The sequence below is a fragment of the Colossoma macropomum genome, unplaced genomic scaffold (assembly GCF_904425465.1).
Source record: "Colossoma macropomum unplaced genomic scaffold, Colossoma_macropomum, whole genome shotgun sequence".
NCBI classification, from domain to species: domain Eukaryota; kingdom Metazoa; phylum Chordata; class Actinopteri; order Characiformes; family Serrasalmidae; genus Colossoma; species Colossoma macropomum.
In genome coordinates, this window is record NW_023494799.1 from 38,910,629 (window position 1) to 38,930,424 (window position 19,796).

Below are 19,796 nucleotides of genomic sequence, written 5' to 3' on the forward strand. Positions count from 1 at the left end.
GGGGCAGATGGATTCTGCTGACTTTTTTTCGGAATGCCTGCTTTTCACACCCCCATCAAATCCTGAAGAATAGAATTATGTCACAATAATTTCCCAGCCACATATTTCGCTCTGAAATATGTCATGTTAAGGAAGAAAAATGCATTCTGATCAACATTTTGTTGACGTTTTGTGTTGTAGCATAATTTTTTAGGTACAGGTTATTGTTGGTAAACCATTGGTGATTACCAGCTCAGCAACCTCTGTAAAGCCTGGCGTAACAGCATGAAACCATGGAAATCCTCAGAAATGAACGACTCTCCTCACTAGATGTGCGATTTCCTTTTAGCCAAATGATATATCGATCAGTTCCTGGTGTTTAACCTGCCATTGAGCTCGTTTGTAGCTTTGTGTCAGAGGCCCTGAGTGCTTTGTCTGACATTCAGGTAATCATTTATTATTAAAGCAATCTCAAATGAGCCGGTCTTGAGTCTTTCTGCCTTGTTAGGTATGCCTTAAGTTGGCAAGTGTGTGGATTTCCTCGAGAGCTGCTGAAAGGTGTAGTATCATTCACGGTCCAGAACAGTAACGGTGAGTCCGGTGACCTTGGACAGTAGAGGTGTGGAGTGACCTCAGCGTTGCCTTGCATTCCCCAAGCGTCTGACGTTCTCTAGCCTCCTCCCGAGGGAGTTCATGGCCAAACAAGCTAAACGTGGTTGACCCCTGGGAGCCTGCTGCCACCTAAATAACACGAGCTTATACTTCAGCTCTAATCCCGTTATAACCCCCACTTGATGCCACTTTGATGGAGGGAGAATGTTAGTAATGCAAGAGGCTGGAAATGGAGCGAGTGAAGAGCGTGTGAATGCCCCTCTTTGGAAACACTCACCCTTATAGGCTTTCCATGAGAGGAGGTGTGTACATTTGGGACGTCAGAATGATTTGATGGTATGCCTGAAAGCAAATGGCAGCTGAGGACCTGCAGCCACACTCTTAAAAAGGTTTTAAATGGTTCTTGGCTTGGCTGTTCCACTCTTGGAAAGACTTTTAATTAGTATTGAAGCTTAAATATTGATTTATCAGATGCTGAAAATTAAAAAATAATAATAATAATAATTACCTGCCTAGACTGATATAATTCTGATGTCGTAGTGCATCCTTAACTTTTTGGCACCTTTATTTTTGTAAGGTTGGAAAGGCTTCATTGACAATTATATATACACTGATGTGCCAAATATCATGGGACAGGAAGTAGTATCATGTAGGACCCCCTCTAGCCCGGCGAAGTGCAGCAATGTGACAGAAGACGTCTGGATGGATGTTGAGCTGGATAGCTGCCCACAGCACTTGTAGGTGCAGGATCTTGGGTGTGAATAAACCTCGATTGGGTCATGTCAGGCGAATGTGCAGGCCACACCATTCGTTGGAAGTCTACAGAATTCTCCCCAAGTTCTGGACAACTTGGGCCTGATGGCACGGTGCATTATCCTGCTGGAATATCCCATCATTGTGGGGGTTCACAAAGTCCATGAAGTGCTGCAAATGGTCACCAAGCAATGAAATCTAGTGGTCACCAGTCAATGATGTGTTTAGGTGTTTAGACGTGTTTAGACCCAACCCATGCCATGAGAGCACGCCCCACACCAGTATGGAACCACCACCAGCCTGCACAGTGCCTTGTTGACAGCTGGGGTCCATGGCTTCGTGCGGTCTGCACCACACACAAGCCCTACCATCAGCCCCAAACAATTGGTACCATGACTCCTAGGACCACACCACATGTTGCCAGTCCTCTAGGGTCTAGTTAGCAACCATATGAGCCCAGGTGAGGCGCTGTGTCCGGTGTTATGGTGTTACCAGAGGTACTCTGGTGGGTCTTCTGCTCCCAGATCCCATGGAAGCTAAAGATGCAGCACTGACCTGTGGAATATGCGTGTGAGGACTCCAGCATTGAGTGTGGATATTATTTCTGCCAGAGTCACTTGTCTGTTTGACGGTCACGATCATCAAGCACCTGTGGGCGGCCACTGCGCTGTCCACTGTGGGTGGTAATGCCTTCTATGACGTATTCCTGGTACACATGTGACACTGTGGGTCAAGGAATGTTAAATGCCTGCGCAGCTTTGGAAATAGATTGTCTCATCTGGCACCCACTATAATGACCTGTCGCCTTGCCATGAGCACCTCGCTCACCAAATGACACCTCTCAGTTTGTATAGGTGAGGGCGTTTCCAAGCCGTCCACTAAGGCAACGCCTCTTCATAGTCAATTTACATACTGTTATCCCATGACTTTTGGCACGTCAGTGTATATTTTTATTATGGCACAAACAGTGGTTTACATTACGGTGTCTGTCATTGGGCTGTGAGATTTATTTTATTTGGTTTGGTGGTAATAATAATAATAATAATAATAATAATAATAATCCCTTTTAGATTATCCACAGATGCATTAATTGTTAACAGTTAACAATCTGGCAAATTGTCAGTTGCTTGTCATCAGCGTTAGGGTTGGGGTGGGGTTGGGGTCTGAGTTGAGTTTAAATTAAAGTCAATGTTTTGGATTTAGGGTAGGTTACACATCACAGTTAGCCGCATCTAACAGTGAGTGTGTTTACATGCACTTAATAATCCGATAACTGCAGTAGATCCGATCTTGTCAGTAATCTGATCAATATGTTTCCATGCCCTTGAGTAATCAGATAGTGGGGAAAACTCCAGGTCTGCATGAGTCAGACAGTAGTTATTGGCGCTCAAAAACTGTTTTGCTGCCATCTCATGGCAACGCTGCTCGCTTGTTTCCAGTCTGTTCTCGCGCATACGCAGACTGAGAAATCTGAAAGAAATCAGAGTAAGAGTTCACATGCACTGAGAAATCTGATTATAGAGCTAAAATCCAGCCTCTTTATCAGATTTTTTAATCAGATTTCTAGATTGGAGTATGGTGTCTACATGACCATTTAAATAATCAGATAACTACAGAAATCCGATGATCGGATTATTGAGTGCAGACTTAATGATTTCCTTAATTGATTCATCAGTTGATTATGGCTTTGATTAATCTAGACTTTTGGACTGTAATTTATTATGATAGCAGTAAATATTGCCATATCGGCCATCCCAAGTTTAGCGTTATATTTAAAAGAATCTGTTACTTTTGGTTTCAAAGTTTAGTTGCATTTATTCAATATTTAGTTGAATATTAGTTAAAGACAAGGTGACCATCTACAAAGCTCTCAAAATGAAGTGCCTGCTAGGTTGTTGATCTAAATCTTTAAATTATGTAAATTTTTTCACTGTTTTCTTTCTTGTTCTGTCTCAGGATGTTATCACTGCAGGGTGGTGTTTTCCCCATTCTTGTTTAATGTATTACCTCTGGATGACTGTAAAGCACCTTCAAGCATGGAAAAGCCACTGTATAAGTAAAATGACGACGTCTCCTAGACAAAACAACCGTAACCAGTACTCAGGGGAGAGTCACTTACGGTACTACAGAAGTAGATGTTTGTGAAGTGGAAATCCTGTGTGTCCACTTCTCTCGCTGTCCTGCTTTGTGAATGTTCTCTCTCCTGCCATTATGTTTGACATTGTGCTGCTTTCAGTTGTACAGATTTTTGTTTCCTTTGTGTTTTTCACTGTAAAAGAATCTGTGCCTTGAGGCAGCACAACGTCCATTCAAGACAAAGACCCCCTGCTTTCTCCGCTGTCACAACGGTAGTAATTTCAGGTTGACCGTCCTGTCTGCTGTTGTCTGAGCTCTCTGTGTGTCTTTTTTATGCAGAACCAATTCCCGCATGTCCAAGCCGCCACCAGAGCCAGGGCCTCCCAGCATGGTCAGCGAGTCCTCAACAGCCGTCACCTCAACCACTGTGGACACCACCTCAGGACTGAAGGTCAGGGAGCTAGCCGGGTTACACAATGTACGATTTCAGATCTGTTTTACAGATGGACTGAGTATCAAGTGAACACCACATACACACTGCAGGCCAAGGCACCTCACACCAGGGTCAGTTATGGTTTAGGGTTTTGCATTAGGGTGAGGGAACTGGACCATCATCAGAAACCTGAAGTTTCCAGAACCTGTTCTAAAAGAGATGAGCTAGCTAATTAAAGGCTGATTTAAACTTCTGTGAAGATGCACATGTAAATGTATTTTCATCAAAATGTGCGACCCATTTATCTTCACATTATTACCATAAAAGTTTTTTCTGTATGTTCTGTGTTTTCAACACTGCCCCCTTGTGCACACATTCACATTCACACGCAAGCAGGGGTCATTTACTCTGTGCCCCTTGCCACAACATTTTGCAGTTTGGTCACCAAAAACAGCTACTTTTCAGCCTCCTGTTCAGAAAATAATTCCATCAAATCAGACTTTAGAATCTGTCAGTTGTAATGTTAACACAGGCGCTGTGATCTCAGTAACAAGCCCACAGTGCTGATTGATACAGTGTATATACAGTAAACATGTTTCTGTAACTGTGGCCACAGATTCTTAATTTTGGCCACAAGATTCATTGGGTTGGTGGCCTGAGTGTCCAGTGCAGTATCTGTCTAATGTGTTTGAGGTCATTGTGTGAACGTCTGCGCACACGGCACATGTTCAGAGATAAACAGATGCAGAAATATAAAGGTATAAATACAGTGCCGTCAACATGACAGCACTGTCAACGTCGTTACTGTTGTAAGATCTGAAATGGTAGAACAAAAAACTGTTGGGCTGTTTTGATTTTTTTAATAAATGTTCACATAAAGTAACAGACAGTTGGTATAAACTATAATGGAGATTCTTTCTACATGACAGAGATTATATGCTGATGCAAAACCTGTTTTACTGTAATTATGGTTTATGCTGATGCATTTGGGTAGAGGGACATTGGACTGTAAAAGTAGACAGCCAAGTTTCCAGAACTTTCTAAAACCTGACTCCCAAAGCTGCGCTGGCTAACTGACAGTGCCATCAGCAGCCTCAGTAGACCTTAATACATGTGGAAGTGGATGGTGAAGCACCCATCCATCCATCATCTAAACTGCTTATCCTTCTGGGTCGCGGTGGGGAGCCTATCCCAGCTGTCGTTGGGCGGAAGGCAGGATACACCCTGGACAGGTCGCCAGTCCATCACAGGGCAGACAGACAGACATACACATTCACACACACTCACACCTAGGGGCAATTTAGCATGTCCCATTGGCCTGACTGCATGTCTTTGGACTGTGGGAGGAAACCGGAGTAGCCCCACGCAGACACGGGGAGAACAGGCAAACTCCACACAGAAATGACCCTGGTCGCCCGGCCGGGAATCGAACCCAGGCCATTCTTGCTGTGAGGCGACAGAGCTACCCACTGCGCCACCGTGCCGCCTGGATGGTGAAGCAGCTAGCATTAAATTATATCGAAAACTGATAGAGTTTTAAGGCTAATAGGGAAACTGAACTCTGTTTAAGCTATTTTTGCTCTCTGGCTCTGATGTTGACGAATGGGCTGAGTGGATCCTGTAATAGGTTAGTGATTTTTCCAGCATGAGGGGGCTGGATTAAATCTCCTCCACCATCCAGTACGTGTGAGAAGGAGTGCTAACGCTGCATGAGCCACGCTGCGGGGGACTACCTGCCTCACTGAATGTCTCCACCACTTACATCAAATTTAAGGCAGCACCTGCATGGCACTTCAGAGTGTAGAATGGTGTTATATTTTCACTCGGAAACTTTTTTAATTAAAGGAATAGTTTGGTACAATAGGAGCAGACTTGCTGACGGGCTGTCCTGACACTGTATGACGTACTGTTATTTAAAGTAATGATGCACCGAAATGAAAACTTTTGGCCAAAACCGAAATTCAGGATCCAGTGGGCTGACAAAACATTATTAGTGAGTGAGGCTACAGTATATGCCATGAAATCCAACAACCCTGACAACAGGTAATGGTTGGTCATCCAAAGCAACAACTTCTGTTATTCCTTATTTATACTTTGCACTTTGGACTGTCGTTTGTGAATTTTCCTATAATTTCAAAAACTGTGGCTAAAGATGGTGCTGGTACGCTCGCTTCTGTTTTTTTTGCTCTATTTTGTGTATTGAGTGAGATGTTGTGTTTTCAAGTGGTGTCAAACCTGCATTGGAGAGGTTCTTAGGTGTTGTAACCCATTTTAATATTCAACCTGAACAGAGATTTTAAATCATTTGTCTAAACTGTGAGGTAGCTCCACTACTGCTCAGGCTGCTTGAACATGTCAGTGCTGACTGGCACAGGAGAGTGGAAGGAACAAAGAGTGTTTTAATCACTATTTATCATTTTCATTACTATTAAAATGATTCGTATAGTCTTAGACTTTGAAACTTTGTTACTGACCTATTTGATCTTTTTTTTCAAATTGTAATTTGTTCTTCTCTTTCGGTGGGCGAAAATTTGGTGCGTCTCTAATCTATATGAATGCACAACATTACATAGATAAAAACAGCAGCGGTCATCCTGGAGCCTGAATTTTGTCCATACTTTTGTCCATTTTTATAAATGACAGCACGTCATACCCTGTTCAAGTCTGTTTGTGTTTACTTAACAACTTAATGCAATTTAAGGCAACCGTGTAATGACTGAAGCCCCTTTTTACGCCAGGCATTGTAAGCATTAATTAACGTTAATCTTTTGCGACAGTAACGTATGTGAAGTACGGAAATACACTTTGTGTTTATATATTTTTGCTGCTTGCTGCATGAGGCATGTTAGCTATTTCTAGCTAAAAAAACTACATAATGAAGTATTTCTTCTGTGTTGTGGAGTCTAGGCCCAGAATCAAAAGAGCAGACAGCTGTATTTGAAGCTGTTGCAGCAGCATTGGACTAATATAAACTCTTTTGGAACAATGAGGGAATTAACTGAAGAATCGGCCAATTAAAAACTTTTTGAAACGGTTAATGGCTAATAGAAATGCTCAAATGTCATCCACATGAAGTTTATCTGGCTAGTAAATAGAATAAAGACATCATCAGGTTACCTTAACATATTAATTGATTAATTTACTGGAAAAAACAGATGTAGATCATTTAAATGTTGAAGAAGGAAAAGTTGAACTTGAACATGTGATTAGAGTTGTGTCCGGTATGAAATAGCAACCATCATAGAACAGTTTAGGCTTGCTGCCACACGTAATAGGTTTTAAGTTAAATTAGCCTTCTTAGTCCCACAACAGGGAAATTTACCTCCATGTTTAACCCATCTGTGCAGTGAAACACCCACATACACACTGTTGAACGCACACACACTAGGGGGCGGTGAGTACACTGGTTAGATGCTTTGCTCAGGGGATCGAACCGGTGACCTTCTGGTCACAAGGCTGGTTCCCTAACCTCCAGCCCACAGCTGACCCCAAAAGTCTGATGCTCTACCGACTGAGCTATCCAGGCCCTAATACATTGCTTGTGGTGTAAAATCGGCTTTAGGCATGCAGTTTATGTGATGCTAAGTTTTAGAGTATAAGCTTCTATTACTTGTTAGCCATGTCAGCCTAACCAGTGCAAAACCAAAGGAGGACAGATTGGACACCCGCGGGCAGCATGGTGGCGCAGTGGGTAGCGCTGTCGCCTCACAGCGAGAATGGCCTGGGTTTGATTCCCGGCCGGGCGACCAGGGTCGTTTCTGTGTGGAGTTTGCATGTTCTCCCCGTGTCTGCGTGGGTTTCCTCTGCGTACTCCGGTTTCCTCCCACAGTCCAAAAACATGCAGTTAAGCTAATTGGACTCGCTAAATCGCCCCTAGGTGTGAATGTGTATGTCTGTCTGTCTGCCCTGCGATGGACTGGCGACCTGTCCAGGGTGTATCCTGCCTTCTGCCCAGTGACAGCTGGGATAGGCTCCAGCACCCCACCGTGACCCAGAAGGATAAGCGGTTTAGATGATGTATGTATGTATATTTCTCACCAAACTATTCTCTCTGAGCAGCGTATGCTGAGGCTCGTAGAGCTGCCAGACTGTGACCTTAGTGTGACGTGCCTTGGCACTCATCCTGGGCCTGCATGTGTGGCGTTCACCTGATACTCAGTCCATCTGGAGGGCTCTTTAGGATGTGACCCAGACTACAAGGCTGGTCCCCTGCCAGTTTCACTAACAGTCCTGGAGACCCCATGTTCCCCCTCTGGCTACTCCACTGCAGCCAGCCTTGGCAGCGACAGCAGGAATAGTGATGGCTGCCCTCCATATTCCTCCCAGTGTGAATTTGTTGTTGACACATAATAACATTCATGTTCAGGCTTGACAGGCATGAGCACCATTTTTAGTTGGGTCCCCAGTCTCTTCTCTAGAATGGCAGCTCTGCGTCAGTATAATAATAGTTATCACGCTGGAATGGATTACTGACTGATTGGACATGAGAGCATCATGCGTTGTCCATCATTAGATTTTCAGCACTTGTTTTATACCTACCTAAACCAGAACAAAGGCTCTTTGTAGTCACTACAGCATTTGTGCAGGAAATATGATTCATATCTTTTTAATATCCCCACTTTTATCACCCATCAGTCAGAAGTTTCACTGAAATCGAGGCCTTCCTCCGTCTGCGGTAGGAATTGGTCTCTAACAGTCAAGACTGTGATGCTTATCTTACTGCTGAAGCTTTGCCAAAGACTCTGTGTACTCTTTTATGAAATCAGTTATTCAGCCACTTGTGCATCATGGAAACTTTTGTTACATTTTTCTGTATTTATGTTTCTAGAAGCTGAGGTGAAATTAAAACAGTGCAGTGTACTTTTTTCTCAGGGAAAGAGCATTGCCAAAGTTTGTCTCGGACAGCACTGAGTTGACAAATAGTCAATATTGTCTTAGCTCTGTATGTTCTGGATATGATGAATGGAGTGCGCAGAGAATCCACCAGCAAACTGTCAGATTTCGGACTCGTATTTTACGGCCGTGTGTGCTGAGTGGGCCGCGCCTGCTTATGCTAGCTGTAGAAAGCTTTTGCTGTTTCTTCATAGCGAAAGAAGAAGGCAGTTTGTATTGAAATAATGCCAGAGTGGTGACAGGTTTGACATTTCAGGCTCAGTGATGATGTTCTGTATTACTAACCTGAGCTGTTACCTTTTCCATACAAATCAAAATGTGCACTGAGGAAGTTATGGCTGACTTGCATTCCAGGATGCTGCTGTGTTGTGAATCATACAAAACAGTACGATTTTTCTCCTTGGTTTAGAGCGTGAAACCCAGTGGGAAAGTGCACAGCTTTGGGAAGAGAGATCACGCCATCAAGAGGAACCCCAACGTCCCTGTCGTAGTGAGAGGATGGCTCTACAAACAGGTGAGCTAAGCCATCAGCATCAAACTTATTTGTGAGTTATTTATCAACCTCAGGCTGGTGCTGAACTGTCAGACTGTCAAAAACAGTGGTTCTTCTCTGTCAATAACATGATTTCTTAAAGCCTTCGTTGTTTAAAGTGTTTAAAATTTTGGTTTAAAGGTAAAGATATGCCACGGAATATGCGTTTACCAGTGTTATACATATACTTAAAAAATATATTTAATTAATACAGTTTAATAGTAGATGCTCCTCTGTGTGGGCATGTCGTATTGCATAATGATTGACAATGGCGTCTCCCTGGTAACATAAATAACCTGGCGACAGTGGTGAGCAACACCACAAATCAGTGGTTCAGCCTTCTACATTTGAGCCTCCTCCCCTCCTTGACCCCTTCGCTCTTCTCATCCATTCTCTGAATGGTGGCTAAGAAGCTCACAATGGAGGAAAAGCTATCTAATGGTCATTTTAGGATCTAATTATGTTTTGCAGCAAAACTCAGGCTTTCATCTTATGACAGGTACATCACAGACAATATTCAAGTACTCAGCACTAACGTTATATTGATAACCTATAGCTGGCTCACTGCGGGATCGTGCCTCTGAGCTCACACAAGCTTCTGTTATGAGTCAACACTGTCATATTTACAGACACTGTGGAGAAATTTCTCATGTGCCTGATTGTAAGCCATGCATGTGAAGTGCAATTGCAAATTTATGGTGAACTGCTAACTATCGCGCTCGTGTAAATTAAGCTTATCGCCTGTAGTAGGATCCTGCAGCAGGTAGAAAGCAGAGTCTAGCCATGCAACAAAAAACAGTGTAATAAACCTCGATTACGAGCACTTTTAGCAAATTTAGAAAAGCTTAATAACCTGTTTGCTGGGAGTTTTGTCTGTGAGTGCAGCGGGAGAGCGGTCGCTTTATGTGAGGGAGAATAGCTGACATATAAATATTGCTAACTCTGGTTGGTACTTCGGCGGGTCTGATGTCACCTATGACAAATTTAGTTCTGCCCAACTCAGTCGAACAGTAGAAAATGGCAGAAAATGGTGTTTCAAAAATCTCTCAACAAAAAAGATCAACATTAGGCTTTCTTGGCAAGTTCATAGTAACATCATAGTAATAATATCACAAAAACTATAGATAATATCATGAATAGACAGGTCCTCTCATTCTGTTGTCGCATGTAATATGTATGTTATATGTTCCTGAAGAGAAAAGATTTCCCTCTGTTTTGATGTGTTTACATATAAAAAATTGCAGGTTCATATTTGTGTCATAGACATTGTGACCCCTGGTTCCTATCAACACCACTGTAAACACATCTTTACAGTTTTGTATTCTAATATTTTATACTAATGCTGTTTGCTATCCGGTGTGGTCCAGAGGAGGATGGGTTCCCCTTTTAAGTGTTGGTTCCTCTCAAGGTTTCTTCCTCTTTGCTCTTAGGAAGTTTTTCCTTGCCACTGTCTCCATTGGCGACACTCATGGGGGCTCGGACCCGGATTTTTCTGTAAAGCTGCTTTGTGACAACACCTGTTGTAAACAGCTCTACATAAATAAACTTTGACTTGACTTGACTTCTCTGTTTGGAAATTTCACATCAAACTGCTCTGAATGACTTTGTTTACGTCTCGAAGGTTGAATTAGAGTGCAGAGCTTTTTAAAGATCAGTGGAATCACCTTTAAATGGGACAAAGCCATAGTCTTCATAGAGACTGTGACCCACAGAGTGTGTTGCGGATGTTGACTTTGGTAAGATAGGGTTAAACAAAGGTCAGGGCGAACGTATTGAATGATAAATTAGTATGACCCGGCGCTCTCACTAAGTAAACTCCACCATGTGAACTCAGTGGATTGATTCTCCAGGCTATTGATTCTCTTATTAATGCTAACACTTATTATTCAGTAATTACAACAAATTATCCAGTCACTACTGTGAAACTAATATGTACGTTATGCAGTCATGAGAGTGAGAAATAGAAGTGTACACCCTCATGCAGGTCTCTGAGAGTATAAGGGGTTAAACGCCTTTCTCATCTGGGCTTATTGATAGATGAAGAATGAATGAACTCATTTAAGGTGCTGCAGAAGGTAATTATCTCTAACACTGCCCAGAACTCTGAAAGGTCTGTGCGTGTGTCTCTGCGTGCAGCCCCTCTGAGATAGAGGGCCATGGCCACAGTAATGACTGTATAAACATCCACTATAGCAATACAGGCCGCCCCCTAATGAAAGTCTGATGAAGAGGCAAATCTCCGTCAGAGTTCTGAGGCCCAGCAAAGCCCCCACACAGGCCAAACACGGGAAATGAACTCGAATGATCCAGACTGCGGCGGGAACCTTTTTGCCTCAATTCAATTACAGAGGCCGCTAATGATATACAGGGAGCTTGCTTATTTATTTTTTTTTTGTCCGTGCCTCCTTTTTTCCTGTAAACCGCAATTCCCCGGCTAATGGAACGTAATTAAAACGCAACTCAGTCAAAAGAGGGCTGAACGGATGTTGTGCTTTCGCCCGCAGGACAGCTCGGGGATGAGGCTGTGGAAGCGCAAGTGGTTTGTGTTGTCGGATTACTGCCTCTTTTATTACAAAGGTGAGTCACCGTGCACTCCTGGCAATGCAGAGTGATTAATTACAATTAGATGAAGCAGTACAAAGCAGCTCTGGGCTCTTGTTTGGGGAACATGATTTCTTTTCCGTTCACCAAATGTGAAACTGGGTGTCTGTGTGGAAGTGATGCACTGATCCAATATACTAAATCAGTATCGGCGCTAATACCTTATTAACAGCTTGAAACACAAGCAAAAAAGTATTATTCTGCTGTTTAACCCTTGTGTGGTGTTCAGGTCTGTGGGATCCATATTCAGTGTTCACCAAAATAAAAAATGATGCCATTTATTATTATTTCAACCTTGGATTTCTTGGCCTTCTTCTTGGTCATTTTCTGTGAAGAACATATAAAAAAACCCATTTTCAGTGCCTTCACTCTGTTCACCCCCCACACATTTATATTACACGTGGTGTTGGGTGAACCAGCGGGGAGTAAAAGTGTGGAGGTGCTGTGTCCTTCACTCTGTTCTCCTCCTACATGGCCTGCTGTTAGTGTGTGTGTGTCTGTGTGTGTAAGGGTGTATAACATGGACAGGCTGCTGACTGGCTACAGCTGCTAAAGGAGAACCCTACGCTGGACACTTGTGATATTTTAAACATCTGGTATTTTAACATAATTTGTTATGGCTGTATTAATTTAAAAAACAATAATGTGGTGGGTCCAGCAGACCACTGAGTAACACACACATCAACACCACACAAGGGTTAATCTGCTCTTTTCTGGTAATGATGTGATTTTTCAATGCTGTCGTTGCATTTATTGGATACAGTACTGAGTAGAAATCAGGGATATAAACATATATCTAACATAAATTTACATAGAAGCCTCAATAAGTAAATATAAAACTCTTTCAGTATTAAGTGTGTCCACCTTTATTACAACTTGCCTTCAGTTTTTCAGATAAATCTGCAGGGATATTTTTTCCATCTCCAAAGTTCAGTCTTAGAAGTTGGTTGTACTTTCTGCATCTCCTGATCCACATAATCCCAAACGCATTTAATGATGCTGAGGTTCTTTGAGGGCTCTAGATTGTTGTTAGGAGTCCCTTTTTCTCTGTATCTTTTATTGATTTTTTTAAACTCTACTTTTGGAAATTGAAGTAGATCATTTTATTTCTAATTTCCTCAGGAAATGTCTCCTGAAACTTGTACTTAATGATCATTTTGATGGGAAATTATATAAATAAAGGGTGGTTGCATACAATGAACACAATCTAACAGAGTTAAAAAAGGGAAAAAAACCCTTTTTGAACCAGAAAACGCACAAATAGTAATGTAAGTCACGTATGAGTTTTATTGTTACTCTTTTTAAACATTATAATAAGTACTTGCTGATTCGAGCTTCGTTGTGTTCTCAGTTCATTTAACGATATAGGAAGCTTTGTGATAGAATACACAGTAGCTCACAGAAAACTCCAGCAGCACATAGTAAAATATGAAAACTCCAGCATAGGTCATAGTAAAATATGGCATGTGCTGCTGACAACGTAACCTGGCAGCAGATTTAAATGAGTTACACTCAAGTCTCTGAGTGTATCAGTAGCAAAATGTTTGGTTAAATAGGGTTAAGTGGATCATATACCAGCTGGATGTGACAGATCCTCATTCGATACAGATTCTTAGCTCTGTTTGTTATGAAAACACTGAAAACTTTAAAACAGTGCAGGCTTACAAACCTTCTAGAACGACATAATAAAAAATTGCTCAATCCTGAAAAGGTTGTTCATGTATGAATGCAATTATAGAAATATTCTCTTTGAAGTATTAACACACTTCATGCGTGATCCTTTGCATTGCTTTTCGGCTAGATCAGTTAGAGAAACAAATGTTTCATACTGGCCAGTCAGAGTGTTACAACAAGAGACAATTAGTGCCCAATTTGCTACCATGACAAAAGTGCCTTAAGAGAGCCCTGGTATCAGATCATTACTCAGTTCAGATATCAGATTTGGATTGGTGCATCGCTACATTTTTGTGAGATGTATTACACAGTTTTCATGTTGTTTTTCATGTATTTTTGTTTGTTGTAGATGTTTTCTTCATGCCTGTTTGATTTACCCAAATGAGACATGGTGGGCTCTACTTATGAACGATTTAATGCTGGTATTCTGTTGAACTCTGTCTCATCCTAATGCTCTGATTAGGATGGTGGCACCATGCAGAGAGCATCTCCTCTAACAGCCCTCCCACCAGCCCAGGCCAATTATAGTTCAATCCAATTAGTTTTCTGTCTCTCTCTCTTTCTCTTTTGGCCGGGGCCTGGTGTGCACTTTTCGGAAAGTGGAGTGGAGTTTTAGAGAGTGTGCAGCTGTTGTAAGATACATTAGCTGGGACTTTTATTTTCGGCATCATTGGATACGTTTTGTTCTGCTCCACCACAGACAGTCGAGAGGAGACAGTTTTGGGCAGCATTCCTCTGCCCAGCTACGTCATCGCGCCAGTGGAGCCTGAAGACCACATCAGTCGCAAGTACGCCTTCAAGGTAAGAACATTCAGCCCTGGGCTTTTTCACGAAATAGGCTTATTTGGGCTGGTTCTCAAATGTGTCTGAGTGCTTGTGACCAGACTGACCTAGGTGACAGTGGTAGGCTTGTCTGACCACTGAACAGACCACAGCCACATAGGTTATTCCTGGAATGAGGCAGTGCTAGGAAGCAAACTGTTGCTGTCATAACAAAACATTGCATTTCTGAAACAGTAGCTTTATAGGAGAATGATCACATCACAATTACTACAGTCTCCTGATGGCAATTATTTGAGCTGGTCCCAGTGATTTTTCACAGTTGTGAGCTTTAACAGTGTGTTTGTAGTTGTATGCAAAAGTTTGAACACCCAAGTGAAAATAAGTTAACACGTCCTCTAAAGGGAACAGTATTAAATATGACTTTTTTACCTGCAATTTTTAGTGCACAACTTCTGTTTGAACATATTGGCAAAAATTAAACATAAAATATAAAATGTGCCGTAACTTTGTATGAAGTGTGTTTTCTGTAGAGCATGTGTAAATACAACCCCAATTCCCACAAAGTTGGGACACTGTGTAAAATGTAAATAAATGTAAATAAAAACAGAATGTGATGATTTGCAAATCTCATAGACCATTTTATTCGCAATAGAACATAGAACACATCAGATGTTGAAAGTGAGACATTTTACCATTTCATGAAAAACATTAACTCATTTAGAACTTGATGGCAGCAACGCATCTCAAAAAAGTTGGGACAGGGGCAACAAAAGGCTGGAAAAGTAAGTGGTACCAATAAAAAACAGTTGGAGGAGCAATTCGCAACTAACTCACATGACTGAATATAAAAAGAGCATTTTAGAGAGGCGGAGTCTCTCAGAAGCAGAGATGGGCAGAGGTTTACCAATCTGCAAAAAACTGCGTCTAAAAATTGTGGAGCAATTTCAGAAAAATGTTCCTCAACGTAAAATTGTGAAGACTTTGGATATCCCCTCCATCTACAGTACATAATATCATGATAAGATTCAGAGAAGCTGGAGAAATCACTGTATGCAGGGGACAAAGCCGACGGTCAGTATTGGATGCTCGTGATCTTCGGGCCCTCCGACGGCACTGCATCAAAAACAGGCATGATTCTGTACTGGAAATCACTGCATGGGCTCAGCAACACTGTCTGTAAACACAGTTCACTGTGCAATCCACAAATGAAAGTTAAAGCTGCATCATGCAAAGAAGAAACCATATAAACTCTGCAGAGGGTGGTGCGGACAGCACAGTCCATCACCGGGGTTCAGCTCCCTAACCTATTGGATTTATACACCAGTCGCTGCCTGAGGAAATCCAGAAGGGATTATGAAGAACCCTACCATCCTAGTCCACTGTCTGTTCTCTCAGGCTGCCTAGTGGTAGGAGGCTCAGAAGCTAAAAGCAGACAACAGTCGGCTCAAAAGACAGCTCTTCCCCCATGCAACCAGGCTATTGAACACCGCCAGTAATCACTGCTCTGCCCAGCCAAAACCTTCCCATTACACGTACGTGCACCCACTGTACTCCTGCACTTTACTTGCATAGCTGGACTTTGAATAACCTATCCAAAGACAATACTCTCCCCCTGCGCTCCACTTAACTTTCCTGTACCTTGCACTTTAATAAATACTCTGCCACCTACTGTACCATCTTCTACCTCCACACCTAGTGTGATTACTTGCACATCTACATAGCATTGTAATATCCATTACTATATATAGTATATAGTTGATTACACTCACTCTACATTCCCAGTGGCAATATTATATGTCTCGGTGCACTATTATTAGTTTTAAGTCATTGTGTACGAATATATGTATATATTTAGTTTAATGGTTTTATCTATTCTTCTATCCTATCTAAGTTGTGTTTTATCTATGTGTAAATTATGTTATCTGCATAATTTGTGGAACTCGCACTCAAGTTTTTCACTCACCTGTGTCCCTGTACTCTTGTGATGTGACAATAAATCTGATTTGATTTGATTTGATTTGATTAAACAGGATCCAGAAACGCTGCCAACTTCTCTGGGCCCGAGCTCATTTAAAATGGACTGAGGCAAAATGGAAAACTGTTCTGTGGTCAGATGAATCAAAATTGGACATGGCCCTGTCCCAACATTTTTGGAATTGGGGTTGTATTTTCAGTTACAAAATCAAGAAAAGATGTCATTTCAACAGAGGCAACCAAACTGTTGCATATACATCTCAACAGACAGAATGTGAATTGCGTGCATTTTCATCCACTGCATTGAGGCAAATTTATCTAAATAAAAGAAAGCAGAAAACACATTTATTGAGACACATCATGAGTCTTTCGAAAACAACAAAAGTTGTATATTTTGACTTGTGCTGTTATACCTTTAGAGGGCAGCAGTGATTAATGTTTGTTTATTTGAGCTTCAGCTGTGTCTGTTGTCAGTTGAGAGCTAGTAAACATTAACAGTGAGGAAGATTTGGCAATTTCAAGATGGCCAATTTGGCCATGTTGGTCTTGTACTGTAAAACATACATTGCATACAATTACCAATTAAATTACCATTTCATACAATTAAATTGTCATTTGCAATTATATATATGGCAGTTAATTGTCAGCCAAAACGTCATGATTGTGAAAGGCCTAGAAAAGTAGAAAACATTTTAACTTTAACTGAATGTGACCAAAAGTCATTTTGGACCATTTCTATTGGTCCATTTATTGTGACATGTTCACACAGTCAGTAGAAAAAGAGGCTAATAGATCAGAATTTAGATCATGTAAAAATGTTTTGATATGACAGCGATGAAATGGAAGTATCATCAGTGTTTTATACCTATGCTTTGACTATATCTGTACCTATATACTGAATAGGAGTACAGCTTGTATTACTCCTGTGTTTGTGTAGATGAACTGAATTAAGGCCAGCTAAATGAAAGAATGTATATGGGACTAATGAATTTGTAATACTTTCTATATGTTAATAAATGGCATTAATGCCACTCCAGCTTTATGGTGTCTTGCTGTGTGTCTGTGTGTGTGTGTTGTGGTTAAAGCAGTCAGTGTCCTGTGTATGTGTGTTGTTGTACGCCCCCTGAACTCCTGTGTTTGTGTGCTGAGTGCGCTGTGATTGCTCTGCATGGAAACCCACCTGTACATTACTGTGTATTAACAGTCAACTGCGGTCATTGCCAGTTTGTAGCCAGCTTTGTAGTTTAATTTGTATTCAGCCTTCATCTTCAACAGTGGCCCCTGAAGGAGATGATTGCTTATTACATCAAGACCTGTGCATTCATTAGTGGTAATATATCAGTCACTTCTTAATTAGACTGTGAAGTGTCTCTCCTTAAACAGTTTGCAGTTTCAAAGCACGAGCATCTCAGAATTCATCTCTGAAATTGGATTTGGTTCAGGAGCTCAGCTCAAGGGCATGTTCAAAACATGTTTGTGTGACTGGGCTTTATTGTCGGCCTGTAAGTTCTCAGTTCTTTATCTGTCTGCTCCTTTGCAGTGCCTGGATTTCTTCCGCTCAGTGTCAGTCGTGTGTTGTTGCCGTCTCTCAGCATGCTAGCAGGAATTCGTGCCTGTTTTCCACTTCCCTCACTCCTTTACTCACGGCTTTTCCTCACTTTTCTCCCATTTCCCGCCCCAGCCGTGGGAACATCATTATCTCTGTGCTCTGGGAGTGGCTCGTTGAAGCTGGACTGGACCTTTCAACACACTGAAAAAAAGTGATGCTTGAAATGTGTACTTCATTTTCACATGTATGACATATTTTTATTAACAGTTATGGCCATAAATAGGTCAAATGAAAGACATAATTGTGTTGATGAAGCTGGGAAAATTGCTTTTTGCTGCAATGAGAAATTCCTCAAGACAAAAAAGATGTTATTTATGGTGTGGCTATCCAAGAGGCTAATGAATCCTTAACTGCAGCTCCTCTTGCCCGTAACTTTTAGGGAGACGTTAGTAAGAGGTGCGTTAGCCACTGAGCCGTCGAGTCACTGTGCTGTGTGCTGTACAGTATTTGTTCTGTCGGAGAAGAGCACCTCTTCTGAAGAACAATACTGCAGGAATGTTTGATGCCGTTTCCCTCGGGCTCTCACATCCATCCCTTTCATTTCCTTTGTAGACTAGCGCTATTGTGGCCTGTGGGTTAGTGCTACGCTGTTCTACCCCCCATTAAACAGCTCATATTTCCCTGCGTTTGGAATTTGTGTGACAGTCCTGCCAGTAGGCAGATTAATTATACGTCCAGTGTATCTCTGATGTCCTTCCCTTTACCTGTCCTGTTTTCAGAGGTGTAAAATTCAGGTCCAGAAAGTAAAAATCCTTCCCAGGATTTTGTTCCAACGGCCTGGCTTCTCTAGTTAGATCAAACCACTAGCAGAGCTGTCCAGGCAGTTGGAACAAAATCCTGGGAAGGATTTTTACTTTCTGGACCTGAATTTTACACCTCTGCCTATTTTGTAGTTCAGCTAAGAGAGAGTCTGGAAATCTCCTTCATTGGAAGCATCTAGCAAGTGTTAGAGTGTGTTATGCTTCATTCAGTGAAACTGACCACAGAGTTTGTTGTTTGTTGAATGCTTTTTTGATTCTTTCCATTCATACATGGATTAGTGTGTCTGTAGAACGGTGTGGAAGATCTCTGCTGATGAAAATGTGTTAGCCTAATGCTGTTAGGTTGGAAAGGCTCACTGCTAGACTGAATTTGCCATTATTCAGATGGGGAGCTTAGGGAACTCACTATTATCTTGATTTTACACAGATATTTTAACTGATTAACTGATATGTTAATTAAACAGACCTTGAAAGTCTTGGCAGGAAGAACAAAAGCATTTAGCTGATGTTTTTTGTTCCAATCTCTTCCCCTTCTGTTGTGCTATGTTGTCCCGGTGTTGTGTTTGTGTGCTGTGTAAGCTTTGCTGCCTGTAGCTCTAATTGTATGAAGGCTCATCTTGTGTAACATACCTATATTAACCCTTCCAAAGCTGGACCGTGTTATGGAACATTATGGTTATACTGAAGTGTTTGGTTCTCTCCGTCACTCACCTTGTCTCTCTCATTCTTATTGGCGGATTGGCTCCCGTTTTGGCCCGGTGCATTATGGGAGCTGAGCCAGGGGCGCATGCGGTGGAGGGCCGTCTCCTGACTCTTGCATGAATAGGTATTTTACTTCCATCCATTCTGATTAGAGAACCACCTGTCGCACATCCATCCCTGTGTTTGGCATTTTCCTGAACCAGATGAAAGGAAATGCACATTTCTAATGTGCATTGAAATGCTGAAGGTTGCCCGCTGTTCTGGCTATTTTTTCTCAGGAGCGGGCAGTGCCAGCTCAACACTGCTGCCTTTGTCCCCATTTCATCAATTTGACTTACAGTCGATTTTCCCTGATCCTGAATAATAAGTACACAAATGGCTTATAGATGAATAAATCTGACATTTAACCCTTAG

At 41.8% G+C, this 19,796-nt stretch overlaps 1 protein-coding gene across 1 annotated transcript in view; it reads left to right on the plus strand.

The window, feature by feature from the left end:
- Window positions 1–19,796, plus strand: part of plekha7b (pleckstrin homology domain containing, family A member 7b) — a 166,669-nt gene that overhangs the window by 98,612 nt on the left and 48,261 nt on the right. Inside the window, exons 5-8 of the mRNA XM_036587019.1 lie at window positions 3,760–3,871; window positions 9,156–9,260; window positions 11,783–11,855; window positions 14,254–14,354. Of these exons, the coding sequence (XP_036442912.1) occupies window positions 3,760–3,871; window positions 9,156–9,260; window positions 11,783–11,855; window positions 14,254–14,354 (391 nt within the window). The remainder of the gene's footprint in view (window positions 1–3,759; window positions 3,872–9,155; window positions 9,261–11,782; window positions 11,856–14,253; window positions 14,355–19,796) is intronic.